Source organism: Oryctolagus cuniculus, chromosome 5 (genome assembly GCF_051225735.1).
Source record: "Oryctolagus cuniculus isolate XC-2025 breed Fujian yellow rabbit chromosome 5, ASM5122573v1, whole genome shotgun sequence".
NCBI lineage: Eukaryota > Metazoa > Chordata > Mammalia > Lagomorpha > Leporidae > Oryctolagus > Oryctolagus cuniculus.
This window is the reverse complement of record NC_142871.1, coordinates 2,084,866-2,102,281: the sequence shown is the minus strand read 5'-3', so window position 1 is coordinate 2,102,281 and position 17,416 is coordinate 2,084,866. Positions and strand designations below refer to the sequence as shown.

At 65.2% G+C, this 17,416-nt stretch overlaps 1 protein-coding gene across 1 annotated transcript; it reads right to left on the bottom strand.

Annotated features, from left to right (window-relative positions):
* Nucleotides 1-3,355: 3,355 nt before the first annotated feature.
* Nucleotides 3,356-16,362, bottom strand: RNASET2 (ribonuclease T2). The gene is made up of 9 exons (XM_070074591.2): nucleotides 16,088-16,362; nucleotides 14,521-14,581; nucleotides 13,561-13,613; nucleotides 12,042-12,099; nucleotides 10,577-10,647; nucleotides 8,957-9,070; nucleotides 7,488-7,533; nucleotides 4,960-5,034; nucleotides 3,356-4,390 (listed from the first exon to the last, which is right to left on the bottom strand). The coding sequence occupies exons 1-9, from the start codon at nucleotides 16,171-16,173 to the stop codon at nucleotides 4,205-4,207; spliced, it is 750 nt and encodes a 249-aa protein (XP_069930692.1). The 5' UTR covers nucleotides 16,174-16,362; the 3' UTR covers nucleotides 3,356-4,204.
* Between the last annotated feature and the right edge of the window lie 1,054 nt (nucleotides 16,363-17,416).

Here is a 17,416-nt window from a genome sequence, read left to right as displayed (position 1 = left end):
GGGGGTCGGACGAAGCTGCAGGGGCGAGGCGGGGGGACAGGCGAGGGGCTCCCGAGACCTCTGTGGGCAGGGCTAGCAGCAGGCACTCCCCGCGTTCGGACAGCCAGACCCCGTCCTGTGCTGTGTGGCAGTGGCACCGCGGAGGCAAGAGCGGGACCCTCACCTCACTGGTCCTTGGTGTCCAGCTTGACCTTTAGCCCCTGTTCCCCCCCTGGAGGCTGGGACAGGGCAGGGGGAGGGGGAGTCCCAACCTGGACCCTGCCCTGGCCGTTCCCGAGCTCCCGGGGGCCAGCAGGCACCTGGGCAGCCCCACCCACCCCACAGATTCTCAGGGCTGCATGTGCAGGGCTGAGCGCCAGGATCCCACGTCCCCTGCATCTCGCAGCCCCCTGCGCTGCTGCTCAAACAACTTCTGCACAGCCCAGCCCCGAGACTCGGTCCAGACCCACGCGTGCCGCCCCTCGGGACTTTAGCTTCCTCTGCATCGGAGTCCACGGCCACTCTTGGCTTAAGGAACTCGGAACCTCGATGTGAGACCACCTGAGCCCAGTCTCCCAGCCCGGGCTCCACCAGGGACACAGGCTGACCTGGACTTCTCTCTCAGGCCTGTCCACTTGGAGCTTCCCTCAAGACTGGGTGGTGGGCCAGGCCACGTGGCCATGTGGGAGGCGCTGACCACCCAGCTTCCTGATCTCCCAGAGAACTGTGGAGACAAGGGTGCCCAGCCCCCGGGAACAGCAGGAGGCCGCTGGGTAGAAGATGAAGAACTGGCCCAGGCTGGAGCAGGGTGCGCCCACAGGGGCCCCTCCTGCACCCCAGACCCGGGCTGCTCGGCTTCTGCACTTGGAGCAAACGCCTGGTGCTCAAGGCAAAGCCGTGGTTGAGGGGGCCACCGCTTCCCTTGGGCTGACCTGCGGCTGCTTCTCTGAGGGTCTGTGGGTCCCCTCCGTCCCAGGAAGTACCCCGGGGCCTCTGCAGCCCCTCCGCCTTGCTGGTGTGGCCTGGGGGCCCCCAGAGTGTCCAGCCGGGGCGACCTCCTGCTGACCTACACCTCCACTCACCCACCAGGCCTTGTCCGGGCAAGCATGGCTCCACGCGGGAGCCCCTGCCCCCGGGGGCCGCTTGTCCACGCCCTCTTGCTTTTTACCGAGAAAGGTGTTCAAGTCTCAAGCTCAAAGTCACAAAAAAGGTTGGAGGATGTTTGCCATCGGCCTTGGGATGCAAGGAGAGCGCCGCGGAACCCCGCAGGCCACCAGCAGCACCGCTGTTGGCCCAGCAGCGCGTGGGTGGCTTGGGAGCACGACTGTCTGTCTTCTGCTCCTTCCACCATGACCGGGGTGGTCACGAGTCTGTGCAAGTTCGCACGCTGTGTAAACGCCGCCAGCCATCCCTGTGTCCAGGCGAGTTGTTGAACTTGTCGGTGCTTCTCTGCTCTTCATTAACCGCCCAGGGCTATCCTTGGCCGAGCTCAGAGGCTGCAGAACCAGGAGCCGCTGCCTTTGTTACACGGGACCGGAAGCCCAGAAGTCGTCAGTTCCCGCCCCCATGGCTCCCTTCAGTCAAGAGAGCTCCCCTGCCCCCGACTTAATTCTAAGGATCTCAGTGGTAAGGTTGCCTGTAGCTCATGTGCACCTGAATGTTCACGCTGGGATGAGTGTTTCAAGCGTGCAACATGTATCCACAAGGTGTTGCATGTATCTCACACAACCGCAAAGCAAACCCCTAGCTCTGGCAAACACCAGGGCACGCCTCTCACCGTCAGGGTCCTCAGCTGCAGCTACATTTCTACTCACCGCTGAAACGGAGCAGCCCACCAGGGGGTGAGCCCCTGGGCCGCACTGAGGCCTCTTGCTGTCGCTGGGTTTCCTCTGCTCCAACACATGCAAGAGACAGCCATCAGGGGGCGCTCACGTGTCGATTAGTGAGGCCTGCGGCACCTGCGTACTGGGGGCTCCATTTGTGGTCACTACCTGGTGTTTCCCCCGCACGGTCACCTCTGGGCTGGATTCAGGTTAACCATCCAAGCTGTGTTTAGTTCGGGCAGCAGCAGGAGCCCAGTGCCCCCTAGAGGACAGGCCCCCAGCCGAGGCCCAGCACCTGCACGTCCACGGGGCCAGTGCCTCTCTGCACTTTCCCGGCATCGGAAGGTAAATGGGAAGCCAGTGACGGCTCTGCTCCCGGAAACCAGGGCTGAGTGCGCGGCACCTGCGCGGGTCTGAGCTCGGAGCGCAGGCACCCGCTGGCTCCTCGGCGTCCCCCCGCACTCTCCTAATAACCGGAACAAGCCAGGCAGGAAGTGCTCGTTCTGTGCTTTTTGTCTGAAGTAGATGGAAGACTCACTGCAGTCAAACAGAATTTCCACGACAAACAGAGAAGCCGGCAGCACGCCCCACGCACGCCAGGATTCTGCTTCGGGCACGAGGACGCCAGCGCCTGCCCCTGCGGAGGGAAAGGAGCTCGTCCCACAGCAGAGCGGCACGCATCCTCACCCAAGTCCCGTGCTCACCGGAAACCGCGGTCCCGTCGGAATTCACGCCGCGAGCAGAGACGCTGAGAACAGCGTTTTTCGGCTCGGCTCTCGGAGGTGATGCATGTAGCCAGCACGTCGGCTTTTAAGAAAATATTTACGGCACAATTACCGACTGCCGTGGGATCGATCGAATTCTTATTCCTGACCCAAAGTTCAGAGAAACACCGCAGAAGACAGTCTGAGCTGCCTCACCTGGGCATGGCGAGAAGCCGGCAGCTGGCATCTCCCGAGACTGAGCCCACGGGACCTTGCGCCCATGGGACCCTGTGCTGTGGGACCCTGCACCCATGGGACCCTGTACCTGTGGGACCCTGTGCCTGTGGGACCCTGAGCCCACAGGACCCTGTGCCTGTGGGACCCTGTACCTGTGGGACCTTGTGCCTGTGGGACCTTGTGCCCATGGGACCCTGTACCTGTGGGACCCTGTACCTGTGGGACCCTGAGCCCACGGCACCCTGTGCCCTCGGGACCCTGTGCCTGTGGGACCCTGCATGCTGGTTCATCCCCCACTCAGTGCAGAACGCCGGCTCAGATGCCCTGGCGCACTCAGGGGGTGCAGAGGTCAAGTCCTGGCTTCCACAGGTGGAGGCCTCCCCGAGGCTCCGCCTCCCGCAAAGCCCCACTCCCGAGGCTCCGCCTCCCTCAAAGCCCCACTCCCGAGGCTCCGCCTCCCCAGAAGCTCCACCCCTCCCCGCCCTGCAGCCTTGCTTCCTCCAGGGTCTTGTTCAGAACTCTCCGCTGCCTCCTGGAGGCCACCCCACCGGCTCAGCCCCATTACCCACACCGCCCATCTCTCTCCACTAGAACACAAGCATGGAGGGAAGAGAATTTTTAAGGATTTATTTATTTGAAAGGCAGAATGTCAGGGGAGAGAGAGAAAGAGATCTTTAGCTGCTGGTTCACTCCCCAAATGGCCACAGTGGTCACGGCTGGGCCAGGCCAATGCCAGGAGCCAGGAACTCCTTCCACGTGGGTGGCAGGCGCCCAAGTACGTGAGCTGTCACCTGCTGCTTCCCCAGGTGCATCAGCAGGGCGCTGGAGCAGGAGCGGAGCAGCCGGGGCCTGAGCCGGCGCCCGGATACAAGGTGCTAGTGCCACAAGGGGCAGTTTAACCCGCCGCACACACCACCAGCCCCAGCTGCCCTGGGCTGCACCCCCAGGGCCTACTGGGCGCTGAAAAGTGCCTTGATCGAACGAACACCTCACAGCAGCAGGTGTGGAGCCCTGATCCGCCCGTTGTGAGCCGTGGGTGCCTGCAGGGGAGGCTGGGAGGGCAGGGGGCACGGAGTCGAAGCCCCTGGCCAGCCATGCCGGGATCAGAGGCCGATGCTAGGGCAGAGTGACCGCTGATTCGGAGCGGCTTAAACTCGGTGCCCACTAGACAGACAACGGCGGGTTGGAGTTCACACGCCGTCCAGGTAAGAACCTGTCAGGCGCCCCCTGCCGCCACCCCAAGGGCATCTCCGGAGACGCCGCAGGTGCTCCACCTGGCAGAAAGGGGGCCAGGGGCCTCGCCACAGCCGCAGGGCCGGAGCGCCAGGCTCGAGCTCATTCGGCAGACGCCAAGGTCAGCCGGGGAGTGAGAGGCTTTGCTATGAAGGCAAGTGAGAGACGCGGGTTCGGGAAGCAGTGGTGTGGGGCCTTCTCTTTTAAAACATTTCTGGGGAGTGGGCGTCAGTGCTTCGGGGGCGGGGGGTAGAAGACGGGGCCGGATTCACAGACGGACAGCCCCCGCGCGGCCGCAGCCCAGGGCCCCCGCTTGGCGGGCGGCGGCTCCCCCGGCTCCGTGCAGTTGCGCAGGTGCAGGTCCTCCTTGGTGTAGCACAGCTCGATCTGCCCGATGGTCTGCACCTGCTCATCCTGCGGGGGACAGCGGGCGGCGGTCAGAACTCCGACCCCGCGTTTCCGAACACTCGGCGGTAACAAACCCGGTGGCTCCAGGAGCGGCCCCAGAACACACAGGAGAAAGCAGCCTTGCCCTGAGGCAGCACGGGCAGCACCCCCGGCTGAGCCCTGGACGCCCGCTGGGCCAGCCGGGCAGCCCCTTCCATCTTGGGAGAAATCACCAAGCAACGCACGACCGTGGACCATGCACAGTGCACACGCATCCTGCCGCCAGCGGAAGGGGCGGGCAAACGGTGCCTGTTGCCAAGGGAACGCTGACGGATGGGGAACTATGTTGAAACCGGGGAGACTTTGAGATGGTGACTTAGGACGGCCTCAGGGCTGGCCGCGGCCAGGATTAAGTGGCCAGAAAACAAACGCTCTGGTGATTTCAGAACTCGCCCCCACGCCACACACGTGCACACGTGCACACACGCACACACAACACACCCACACCACTCTCACACACACACAAATACCCACAAACACCAAGAGCCCCCAGGAGCCCCTGGTGGCCACAGGGGGAGAGAACACGCCCCTCTGACCTGTTCTGGCGGAAGGCACTGGATTTTGGGGACCACGCCATACACTCGGGTGAGGGCATCTTTAAAATCTGCAAGCTGAAAACATCAAAGAAATGTGTTAGAAGTGGGATCCCAACTGGGCCAGGGTGACACACACAGCTCACAGGGCACGGGGATACCGCTCACAGGAACACGGCTCACGGGGACGGGCACACGGCTCACGGGAACACGGCTCACGGGGACGGGCACACGGCTCACGGGAACACGGCTCACGGGGATGGGCACACGGCTCACGGGAACACGGCTCACGGGGATGGGCACACAGCTCACAGGAACACAGCTCACGGGAACACGGCTCACAGGGATGGGCACATGCTCACGGGAACACGGATCATAGGAACACGGATCATGGGAACACAGCTCACGGGGATGGGCACACGGCTCACGGGAACACGGCTCACGGGGATGGGCACACGCTCATGGGAACACAGCTCACCGGGAACACACATGGCCATCAGCTCCGTCAGAAACGCCCTGCCACCAGGCCGCAGGCTTGCTCTCCTCTCCTCCCCCCACCTCCACCCCCCCCCCCCCCCGCTGTCGCTGTCCCCCCCCGCCCCACCTCCCCTGAGACCCCCTGCAGTCACTGCGGCATCCCCCAAGGCCCTAGAGCCTTCTCAGCTCTGTCCCCGCAGACCCCTGCCCTCTCCCTCGGTGACCCCGCCCCTCTTCCTGGAGGCAAGGCCTGGAGCCCAGACCTACTGCTTGCTCCTGGCCTCTGACCTCCGGCTCACAGGTGGGGTCCCGCCCAAGCCCCCGGGGGACCTGCCCCTGCTCTTCTCCCAGGCGCTCTGCCTTCCCAGGGACCCCACCCCTGTGCCTCCCTCCGCCTCCACGTCCTGCTCTCTGTGACCCTGGCCTGCGGCCTGGCCTTGTGCCCACCACACTCCCCCTCCAGGCTCCCTCTGCACACGGCACACGCCTGCAGGAGCTGGCCCCAAGCCCCCGGCCACCTCTGCAGGGTTGCAGCTCCTCCCCCGCCCCCTGACCCCTGACCCCTGTCCCCATAGCGGGCTGCTGGGAAGCCGCTTTTCCACCCCACAGCTTCCTCCACACACGTCCCTCCCCGGACGCTGCAGACCTCAGGCTCAAACCGTCCGGGCTGGACCCACCACCCTCACCCCCTGCCCAGTTCCCAACATGCGTCAAAGTCACTCCTGTGGAGGCTGGGGCAGGGCCAAGCCATGACCCCTCACCCCGCACAGCCACGCCCCAGCTCCTCACACCGTCCCTGCCCCCCAGCTGCACCACCAAGCCCAGGTCCCTCCCCGCCCCCTCCCCCGAGGCACAGGTCTGGGCAGCCCCCACGGTGCTCGCTCTGCTGCGGACCCGGCTCTGAATGCTGGCCCGCATCATGGTGCACACCCAGCTCAGAGGCCAAGCCCCATGGACCCTCAGCTCCGGCCACCTCAAGGGCTCGTGGAGAGGTCAGAGCTGTGGCAAAGCTCATAAAGCCGCCGCCTGCAGTGCCGGCATCCCATATGGGCGCCGGTTCAAGTCCCGGCTGCTCCACTTCCCATCCAGCTCTCTGCTGTGCCCTGGGAAAGCAGTAGAAGATGGCCCAAGTGCTTGGGCCCCTGCACACACATGGGAGACCTGGAAGAAGCTCCTGGCTCCTGGCTTCGGATCAGCGCAGCTCCAGCCAGTGCGGCCATTTGCGGGGTGAACCAGCGGATGGAAGACCTCCCTCTCCCTCTCTCTCTCTCTGCCTCTCTGTAACTCTTTCAAATACAAAAATAAATCTTTAAACAAAAACGGGAGGGGACTCGCGGGGCAGCTGCTCCCTAAGACAGGAGCTGGGGAAAGAACTGGGCTGGGCAAGGCTCAGAGCCGAGTACACACTGCTGCGAGGAAGGAGACGCTGCCACGTGACCGCGGGCGGTCAGGAGACCAGAGCCACGGCCCAGGCCCAGCCAGCGCCCTGCAGGTGAGGAACTGGAGCCCCCCCGCGGAGTGAGACCCACCCCCACAGCAACACAAAGCCACGGCAGAGACCCTGAGAGTGAGCGCCCCCTGGAGCCGGAGCTGCCGCGGGCGCGGTGCCAGGCTCTTCGGTGAGATGCCAGTGGCTGCCGCCCTGACAGCCACGTGGGGCTGCAGGCGGGGAACGAGGGAACAGCTGCTTCTTATGTGCCCTCAGCGGCCGTGAGTCCGGGCCACGCTCAGGTTTCTGTGACCCCGCCATAGGAGAACACAAGCGTCCGGCCCCCAAACAGAACACCCGTCTGCAGAGCCGCACGTGCTGTGCATTCCAGCTGCCCCCAGAACCCAGGGCCCCGCCCCTCCTGGAGGGCCCCCGCCCCTGGCTGCAACCTGCCTGCTCCCAGCGGCCTTGGGTTAGCGCTCACCACGCACAGGAAAGCAACCCCTGGCCGGAGTTCACGGCACTCAGGTTAATCAGGCCGGGGTGACGCTAACACCCGGCCCGGGGCAGGAGGACACAGAGCCCCCAGTGGACGCACAGGCCAGAGGCCAAGGGCAAGACTTACGTGGTAGTAATTGATAGACGGCTTTATCCCCAGTTTCAGGAGCTTACTGAAACCAAGATGGAAACAGTTAGCAGTGGAATGGAGGCGCGTTCTCACGCACTGTTTTCGCAACGAAGACCGAGCCCCCTGAGGAAACTCCTGGCGAGTCAGACGGCACTCGGAATCTCCGATTTCCCTCGGAGAGACCGGGAGAGACCACGCGACTGCCCCAGTCTGCCAGCGCCTGGCAAACCCGCTGCTCCACGGTGCGCTCCCCTCACAGGCGCCGCACACGCCTGGGACGCCCAGCACAGGGAGCCCAGCGCTGGCAGGGGCAGCGCAGCACAGCTGGGGGCCTCGCTGACCCCACACAGGGCCCTGTGGCACGTGACACATGTGTGGGACACCAGCTATGTGGACAAGTGTGTGGGGTGTCGAGTAGGTGGTCACACGTGTGGGTACTGGTTATGTGCGCACACATGTGTGGGTACAGGTTATGCGGGTACACATGTATGGGGTACCAGTTAGGCAGGCACACGTGTGTGGGGTCCTGGTTAGGCGGGCACACGTGTGTGGGGTCCTGGTTAGGCAGGCACACGTGTGTGGGGTCCTGGTTAGGCGGGCACACGTGTGGGGTTGGTGACAAAACCGTTCGTGTCTCCCAAGGTCTCGCTCTTACTGCAAGGACACCTCGTCCAGCACCACAGCCCTGCAGGCCACACAGGCTGGAGGGCTCCCGAGCGACACCTGAGTCACAGCACCCCGGCGGTGACACGTGCCCATGCGTTCCGCGTACGTGTACCAAGCAACGTGGGCCTTCAGAGCCGAGGGAGGGCCTGTCATCCGTTCCACGGCGGCCGTGAGAGCCCCACGAGGCGAGGGCACGGACGCACACAGCTGCTCACGTGGGGACTGAGACCCCGGCACCGCCCGCTCCGTGAGCCCTGACCCCGGAAACCCATCCGCCACAGTCGTGTTCTCCGGGGGCCTGGGGTCACCCACCCCCGATCCCAGACTCCCCCAGAGGCCACAGGCAGGGGCGGGGCAGCGTCGGGGGCCCCAGGGCAGGTTCTAACACGAGTTCCAGCCACTTCCACGGGAGAACAGGGGGCAATAGCACCCTGGGCTGGACAGCGGCGTCCACACGGACAGGGACGGGCTGGCTCCGAGCACTCCCGGGCCCAGGTTCCCAGGGGGTCTGGAGCTGAGGCAAGGGCACGCGGCCTGGGTTGCAGCCAGGGCTCCCTCCCACCTGCCAAGGGGCGGCAGCCGGGTGCACCCGTCAGCGGCACTGGCTGCAAAGGCCTGCCTGTGGGAGCCGTGGCCGCCCGCGGCCCACCCACTGCCTGCCGCTCACTGAGCCAGGCCCGAGAGGCAGCTGACCTCTGCCTGCCATGAGGTCGCAGCCCAGGAGGACGAGCAGGGGCTGGGGAGGGGTGCGGAGCATGTGTGGCTGCGAGCTGGGACGCCTGCGGGAGCGGCACACCCACCTGTTGAGGTCCAGCTGCTTATACAGAGCCAGACTGGTCCCGAAGTACTTCCTCTGGGAGTTGAGGGCCTCCAGCTGGGCCGCGCAGGTGCCGTGCTTCTCCCACTCGTGCTTCCTGCGGCGGGGTGGAGAGCCCCCAGTCACGGGCGCCCCCGGCAAGCCCAGCCCAGGCACCACGTGGACCCGCGGCAGCCTTCTCCCGCCCGACCACAGCCACAGCCTGCCCCTGGCACAGCAAACCCAAGCCGAGACAAACCGAACCCCCTGGTCCCAATGCCCAACGGGTGTACAGCCACGAGGGGGCTCCTGCAGATGGCGGGGGCACAGAGCCAGGCAGCCTCGGCTGGCCACCAGCCAGGCAGGAGCAGGCAGCACGCGGGATACGGGGAACAGCCTCCGCCCACCGTCCTGGTCCCACAGGAGCCCCTCCGGGCTTTGCAAACCAAAGCTCCACGGAGCTCTCACTGTTCTCTGCAGGGGGAACGGCAGCGCTAGGGTAGGGGCGCAGGAGAAGCTGCTCGGGGCCTGGGAGTCCCTCCTGCCCACGCCTGACCCCAAGGTCGGGGCCCTTCCCGGCCCCCGGCACTGCCAATCCACCACCACTGAACACAGAAAGTCCATGCAAAGTGCATTCAGGAAGAAGTGCGTGGATTACAGGATTTCTGTCTTAGCTCCGCTGCCCACAGTTCTCTGAAGTGGCCCCTGTGGAGCCCACACCCACCTCAGGGCAGGGGGGAGCGGGGGCGGCTGGTCCACTCGGGTCCACAGCAGCAGGGAGCAGGTGGGCCTCAGGCGGCCCGGGCTTTGCCCGTGATTAACATCACAGGAACAGTCACACAAGCGTTCACAACCGAAGTCTGAGCTGACCGTGCGAGAACTCCCCCACAAAAGGGGCCAGCACTGTGGCGCAGCACATAAAGCCAGCGCCTGTGACACCAGTATCCCACGTGGTGCCGGTTCGAGTCCCGGCTGCTCCACTTCCTATCCAGCTCCCTGCTAATGTGCCTGGGAAAGCAGAAGATGGCTCAAGTCCTTGGACCCCTGCAGCCACGTAGACCTGGAAAAAAGCTCCTGGCTCCTGGCTTCGGATCGACCCAGCCCCGGCCACTGCGGCCACCGGGGAGTGAACCGGAGGATGGAAGACCTCTCTCTGTAACTGCTGAACCTCCACGTAAAATAATCTTGAAGATTAAGGTGACGATTTCACAGGCTCTCTTGAGTTAAGCAGGGCACGTGCGCAGGGCTGCGGCCCCGCGGAGGCTGGGGGTGTCCCCTTCCCCTCCCCTCCCCCCCCCCCCAGGGCGGCAGCACTGCCTCCCCCGGGAGGTTCCTCTCCTGCCCGCTCAGGGCCCGTCCTCAGAAGCCCAAGCTCCGACTCAGAGCAGAGAAGGAACGCAAAGTCACGGCCGGGGCAGCTCACGGCGAGAACACCGCACCGAGGACATCGCCCGCCACCCTCACCTTCTGTCCTCCGGGAGCAGCGCCAGACACGGCCCGCGGGCTCGGTCCCAGCCACAGGCTGCGCAGGCGCACACCCCCTGGCCCCCCAGCCTGGCCTCCGTGCTCAGTTCTCAGGGCACCCCATGGCCATGGGGGCGGCTAGAGCTGGGCGGGGACTCACCAGAACTGGGTGCGGTTGGGGGAGGAGTGAATGACGTCCGGCCAGTACATCTTCATCTCGCCCAGCAGATCCTGCAGTGACACAGACAGGCGTGGGGGCAGGGACGCGGGCCCTGGCGGCCGAGCGCTCTGCGACAGGGCGGGGAGGCGGAGGGCCCGACACGGACGCCTGTGCCTGCACCAGCTCTCCCGCAGAGGCTGGACCGGTGGCACATCCAGGGCAGGTGCGCGGGACTTCCAGGGCGAGAAGCGACACCACTCGCTGTGTGGGGAAGGCTCCTCTTTGTGCTCATCCCTGAGGCCACACAGCAGGTGGGGGGACCCCGGCAACCGTTAGCTGGAGCTGGCAGCAAAGTGCCACCACCCACCCCACAGCGATGGAAGACGCTCACGACTCGGGACCCAAGTCTGTCCCTCCTGCCCGGTTTCTCTGTAAACCTAAAACTGGTTCAATGTGACATCAAAACAGGCGGGGCTGGTGGCGTAGCTGGTTAAGCCATCGCCCACAATGCCAGCATCCCATATGAGTGCTGGTTCAAGTCCCGGCTGCTCCACTTCCGATCCAGCTCCCTGCTAATGCGCCTGGGAAAGCAGCGGAAATGGACCCACATGGGAGACCTGGATGGAGTCCCTGGCTCCTGGCTCCAGGGTGGCCCTGCCCCAGCCACTGGGAAGTGAACCAGGATGCAAGTTCTCTGTCTCTGCCTCTCCCTCTAACTCTGCCCTTCAAATAAATAAATTTTTTTTAAAAAGTACCAGAGCCAGCATCCATTTCCATGCATGTGCACATGTGTGTGCACAGGTTTACATGTATGTAATGCAATGTTTACAGTCCATACATGTGTGCATATGCATGCATGTGTGTACCCATGTGGCATGTGAGGTCTGCATTCCTTATACATGCATGCATTGTGGGCATGTATGTGTGTGTGCAGATGTGTGCCTGTGCGAGTCCATACACGTGTCTGTATGTGTGCACATGTGCATATACATGTATGTGTTACTGTGTGTACACGTGTGTTTTCACGTGCACGGTCTACATGCCATATGCAGTGGGAGGATCTCTGTGCTTCTGCTGCTCTCCCTCGCACTTTCTTTGCTTTGAGGCCCGTCACATCCTCACTGTCCAGAGTCCACACTTACAGCCAGGAGGGCCAGCCCTGGGTGCCAGCGGCCACTCTCTGAGTCTTGGCCACCTACAGCCGCCTCCCATGCACACACTCCCCTCTCCACACTGGATCCCTGCCCTCGGGCACCGGGACTGGGGACGCAGGGGCTGGCAGGGGCCCAGGGTGGGTGCAGCAGGCGAGCGGAGCAGGAAGGCTGGCTTCTACTGAGTCTGTGGGGCTGTCTCGGGGCCCAACGCGGGGGGTGCGTCCGGGGGGTGCAGTGCTGAACAGGGCGGCCGAGGAGCACGCGTGTCATCACCAGCCCTCTCCTGGGCAGACACAGCTGAACGGCCGTACCTTGATCTCGTCCAGGTTGAAGTGCCACGACCGGTTACACTCTCCGCCTTTGTCGGGCCTTGAAAGTCAAGGGGACAGACATGCGTCAGTCCTGGCTGGGCAACTGCTATGTGACCCTGATGCTAGGGGCCCGGGGGACCCCGCCAAGGTCTGCAGAGGCCAGGGGACTCTGAGGGGAGGCCCTCATCCACGCGACGTCCACGTGGACGCACAGTCAGTGTGAGAGGCACCGAGGTAACCGTGGGCGCATTCACGGTGTGAGAGGCGCCGAGGTAACAGTGACCGGGGCTCGTACCCAGCACAAGGTGTGGCATGAGCATGGCAGGCAGCCTCGCCGCCCCCCACCCCGCCCCCCGTCTCCGAGCGGTGACAGCTTGCATCTCTGTGGGCGAGCGCACAGCCGGGGCTCAGACAGTGCCTGGCACGGGGCGGGACCCTTATGTGTGCAGTGCCAAACGCCCCACCCGCCCCACTGCCAGACTTCAACTCTCCTTAGCTGCTGCTCAGCCCTGCAGGTGCCAGTGCCTACTTCCCAAGACCCCTGAGGGCCGGGCATGGGCCAGGGCCGGCCCCCGGGGGTGGGCAACAGCAGAGCTGTGGGTATTCCTTGCAGCCTGAGCAGCGGGGTGGCCACGGAGGACACCAGTGGGGTTGAGCAGAGCCCATGGAAGCCACAGACTGAAGACTCGCAGCCACTGGAGGAGCCAGGGCGACGGAGGACCTGAGGCCAGGCTCCACAAGTCCCCACGACCATGGCTCCTGTAGAACGCCGTGCCGGGACGGGCGACAGCGCCACCCCCACACCAGGCAGCAGGGCAACGCCAACCCCTCTGTGGTCAAGTGGACATCGCAGTAGGAGCACAGTATTCAGACAACCAAAAACCAGGATGTCGGGGCCGGCTTCATGGCATATGGGCACCATGGGCACCAGTTCATGTCCAGGCTGCCCCTCTTCCGCCCCAGCTCTCTGCTGTGGCCCGGGGGTGCAGTGGAGGATGGCCCAAGTGCTTGGGTCCCTGCACCCCATGGGAGACCAGGAGAAGCTCCTGGCTCCTGGCTTCAGAATGGCCCAGCCCTGGCCATTGCGGTCATTTGGGGAGTGAACCAGCGAATGCAAGATCTCTCTCTGTCTCTCTCTCTCTCTGTAGCTCTCCCTCTCATATAAATACATAAATAAAATCTTCAAAAAACAAAAAGACTAGGATGTGGCGTCTGTGGCGAGCGTATGACAGGGACACAGCTGATCGGTGTTTCTAAAGACTCTTGTTTTTAGGTACTTGTTTACTCTGGGCCCCAAAGAAAAACTAGGAAAATGAACTTCAGGGATCCCAAACGTACTCCGAACCCTGAACACGTATTTATAGGCTCGCTGTTACTTATCAAAACAGGACCAAGCAGCGAGAGAGCCAGGGCCACGTTACAAAGACCGGAGGATCTGGTCTACGGGACACACGCTCGGCCCAGGCCCAGGCCGCCTCCTCTGGCCTCTGACTAAGCTGCAGTCGCATGAAACACTTGCCATAGTCCATGGATGGTCCAGTAGTCGGGGGGTTCTCGGCAGTCGTTGGCTTCCTGGGGAGAGACAGACAGCGACGGGCTCATTGCTCAAGTGCACGGGCAACTCTCCCCGCGCCCAGTAAGACCCAGCACGTCCCAGCAGGGGGTGCTGCAGAGCGAACTCACTGCAGCAACACACCCAGCAGGCAGCAAAGCCGGGCCTCGCGCTCTGGGCCACGGCTGATTTCGCTCTGCTCAGGCGTCTGCAGGCGAAGCTGACCTGACGGAGACGCTCAGGGAGGCCCGTGAACAACTGGCTCACCACACAATAAAGAATATGCAAACACAAGGCTGCCGACAGCCCGCACGGGGTCCCGGACCTCGGCGAAGGCAGGCAGCGATGCGGGCAGGGAGCCGGGGCCTCCAGAGAGCCCACAGAAAAGTCAGCTTTCAATTCCACGTCCCCCCCAGTGTTGGAAACGACCTTATACAAACAGACTCCACCCCAGTAACAGAGGTAGAATCGCACGGGCCTGTCCGGCACCCAGCAGGTGCACCCCGCACGGGAGCGGGAGCCCCCAGCCAGCCCTGGCCGCCAGGCCTCCCCGCCTGACACCCGTCCCAAGGTGGACGCGGCTCCAGTCACTGACTGAAGATCTCTGCCCGTCTCAGCAGCAGGGCCCTAACTGTGGTCACGGGTGCCCTTAGGGAGAGAGAGACGGCGTGGGAGGGAGCACGCAGAGGCCAGGGCGACGCACCTGCAAGCCTGAGACCCCCACGCCTCCTGGAAGCCAGCCATGGCCGGCGACAGCCCTCCCGCGGAGAGGCCCCCGGTGCCTGGCTCTGACACCTGCCTATCCCGGGTGACAGCCCCCGCCCGGACGCACAGCTGGGCTGGCGCGGCTCGAGCCTCCAGCAGGGCGAGGAGCCAGCGCGCGCCCGTCCTGTGCCCAGGGGACCCCGGCCGAAGCAGCATGCTCACCTCGCACACAGTCGCAGGCCAGTGCTGAACCAAGATCAGCTTTTTCCACTCATGGTCACCACTGTTAAAAGACACAAAAATACAATTTTCAAGAACTTCTCAAGAACTGTATGTTTTGATTTTTACTTGAGAGGCAGAGGACAGAGACAGACGGACGGAAATCTCCCTCTCCCTGGTAACTGCCCGGATGGCCACAGCAGCTGGGGTGGCCACAGCCAGGTCTCCCACAGGAGGGCAGGGACTCAGGGACCACAGCCATCGCCTGCCGCCTCCCAGGGTGCACCAGCAGGGCACTGCGCTGCCACAGGTGTCCAGAACTGTGCACGTGGCACGGCACGTGTGCCTTCACACGCACACGCAACACGTGTTGCACACCACACTGTCAGATGTCATCCAGGGCACGGCACACTCCTCGTGGTGTCATCTAGCACACGTACAGGCCACACTGCCACACGTGTCTCCCAGCACCCGTGTTCCCCGGGGCACTGACGGGGGCTGTGGCCACCCCACTCGCAGCCGCTCCCAGCAGGCCCCCGGCCCGCACAGGTGACCAGCTGGGAGCGCGGCTCACAACACCCTCTGCTCGCGGACAAAGCAGCAACAGAGAGAACTCAAGCCCGCGGGATAAATCAGCCTTCGGCAGTAACCGAGGGGCACCGGAGAACCTGGAGCTCACGGTGAGGACGCCGGAGCCTGAAGAGAGGCTGGAGCTGGGAGGCTGCACAAAGCCGTGGTCTACACAGCAGGAAGCCGAGGATGCAGGAATCGGACAACCTCCACCTCCACAGCCCTGGCCCAGGAGCCTGCAGGGTAAGTGACCCCACAGACAAGCGCCAAGGAGCCACGGGTGCTGAGCACAGGGTAACGGAGTCCTCACTTCCCCTCGGGCCTGAAGTGACCCCGCAGACCAGGAAGCCAGGCCCTGCACACCCACTCCCGGCCAGGTGCCAGCGCCACGCGGGCAGTCACGAGGGCCCGGCACACGCGCACGGCCACGGCCCCCCTCCCCGGCCCGGTGCTGGCACCACACCCTCAGCCAGGAGGACCCGGCACATCCGCATACCCGCTCCCGGCCCAGCGCTGGTGCCACGCCGGTGCCACGCCGGCAGCCACGAGGGCCTGGCACACCCGCACGGCCACGGCCCTCCCCCCCCCCAGCATACCTGCTCCCGGCCAGGTGCCCGCGCCACGCCCGCAGCTAGGAGGGCCCCGCACACTCACAGGGTCACGGCCCCCACCCATCCCTGCACACCTGCTCCCGGCCAGGTGCCGGCGAGGGCCGCAGCCCCCCGCGTCAAGGCGCCACTAGCGGGCGGGGTCGGCCGCCGCCTCCACGCACAGGACACGCGGCGACCCGGCGTGAAACCCACCCTCCCGCCCCCGCGGCCCGGGGACAGGGGCTCTGAGCGGGCCGCGCGCCGCGGGCGGGAGGAGGAAGAGGAAGAGCCGTCCCTTCGCCCGGCGCCGCCAGGGACGGACCCGCGCTTGTCCCACGCTCGTCCCACGGCCGCCAGCGCACTTCCGGGAGCGCCGACCCCGGCCGGCCCCGCGCGCGGCCCCAGCTCACCTGGCGGGCTCGCGGGCCCCGGCCTGGAGCAGCAGCGCCAGGCACAGGCCGCCCAGCAGCGCGGGGCGCGCGGCGCGGGGGCCCATGGCTCGCGGGGAGCGGACGCCGCCGGCCTCGCCGGGCCTCGCCTGGCCTCGCCTCCGGCGCCCCGCGCGGTCCACCGCCTTCCCCGAGACGCCCAGCGCCGCCCGCCGGCCGTCCGCCCTCCTCGTCCGCTCTCCTCGTCCGCGCACGCCCGGGACGCGAGGGCCGCAGGACCCGGTCCCTCGGGCACTACCTGCCCCACCCGCCGGACACTCCCCTGACCCCGCCTCCTGCCCCTCGGGCAGCCCCGCCCTGCCCGTCGGACACACCCCTGAAGGGCCTCCGGCCCCGCGGACACGCCCCTGACCCCGCCTCTGCCCCACCCACCGCGGACGCGTCCCCGCCCCCGCAGTCCTGGCCTGGCGGCCTAGATAAACTCCCCCGCTCCCTCCCGGCACACAAGCTCCCATCCACCCTCCTGGACATGCTACCCCCCACGCGTCCTCTCCACTGCCCCGCAGACACGGCACCGCACACTCACCGCTGCACACACGCCCTCACCTGGCACCCCCACACAGACACACACCTCCTGAGCTGGGCCAGCCCGGTGCCTGCTGGGTCAGGCGCTGACCACAGCCCCTGCACCTCCCCGCCCCGCCAGAGATATCCTGCAGCCCCAGGCTCGCGGCTCTCCAGCCTGAGTGACAGCTGTCCTCACCCACCCACCCCACACCTGCTTGGTCCTGGGTCCTCACAGCCTGGGGCAGCAGCACAGCCCAGGGCCAGGTGGGATCTGGTGGGCCCCAGGGAGCTGGCCATGCCACCAGAGCGCCTCCCCCAGCTCTGCAGCCTCCCGTGCCTGCCCCAGGTGCCTGGAGCTGGGAAGCATTGCCGTGGAATCAGCCAGGAGCCCCTGGGGACAGAACAGGGGACGTCCTCGGGGCCTGCGTGGGGAGGTGGACTGGGCCAGACCCTGGCCTTCTCAGGCCCTCAGAGGGGCTGGCCTGGGCTGCCACGCCCACACCTGGTTAGTGACCACTGCCACGTGCATTTCTAGTGGACCTGTGCCTCTTCGCTCTGTCCTGCCCGGTGACTGATGACAGCGGCCTGGGCACTGCACGCCTGGCATTGTGTGCAGTGCGGCAGGTAGTCCAAGGTGCTCCATTTGTGTGTGTCTCCCTCCAGACTGCCTGGGGAGGGCCATAGCTCTCCCCCAGCATGGACGGCTTCGGAGTGGCCAGAGGAGTCTTGCCTCCAGGCCAGCGGTGCTCCGCAGGGCAAAGAGAAACTGGACCAAGCCCTTGC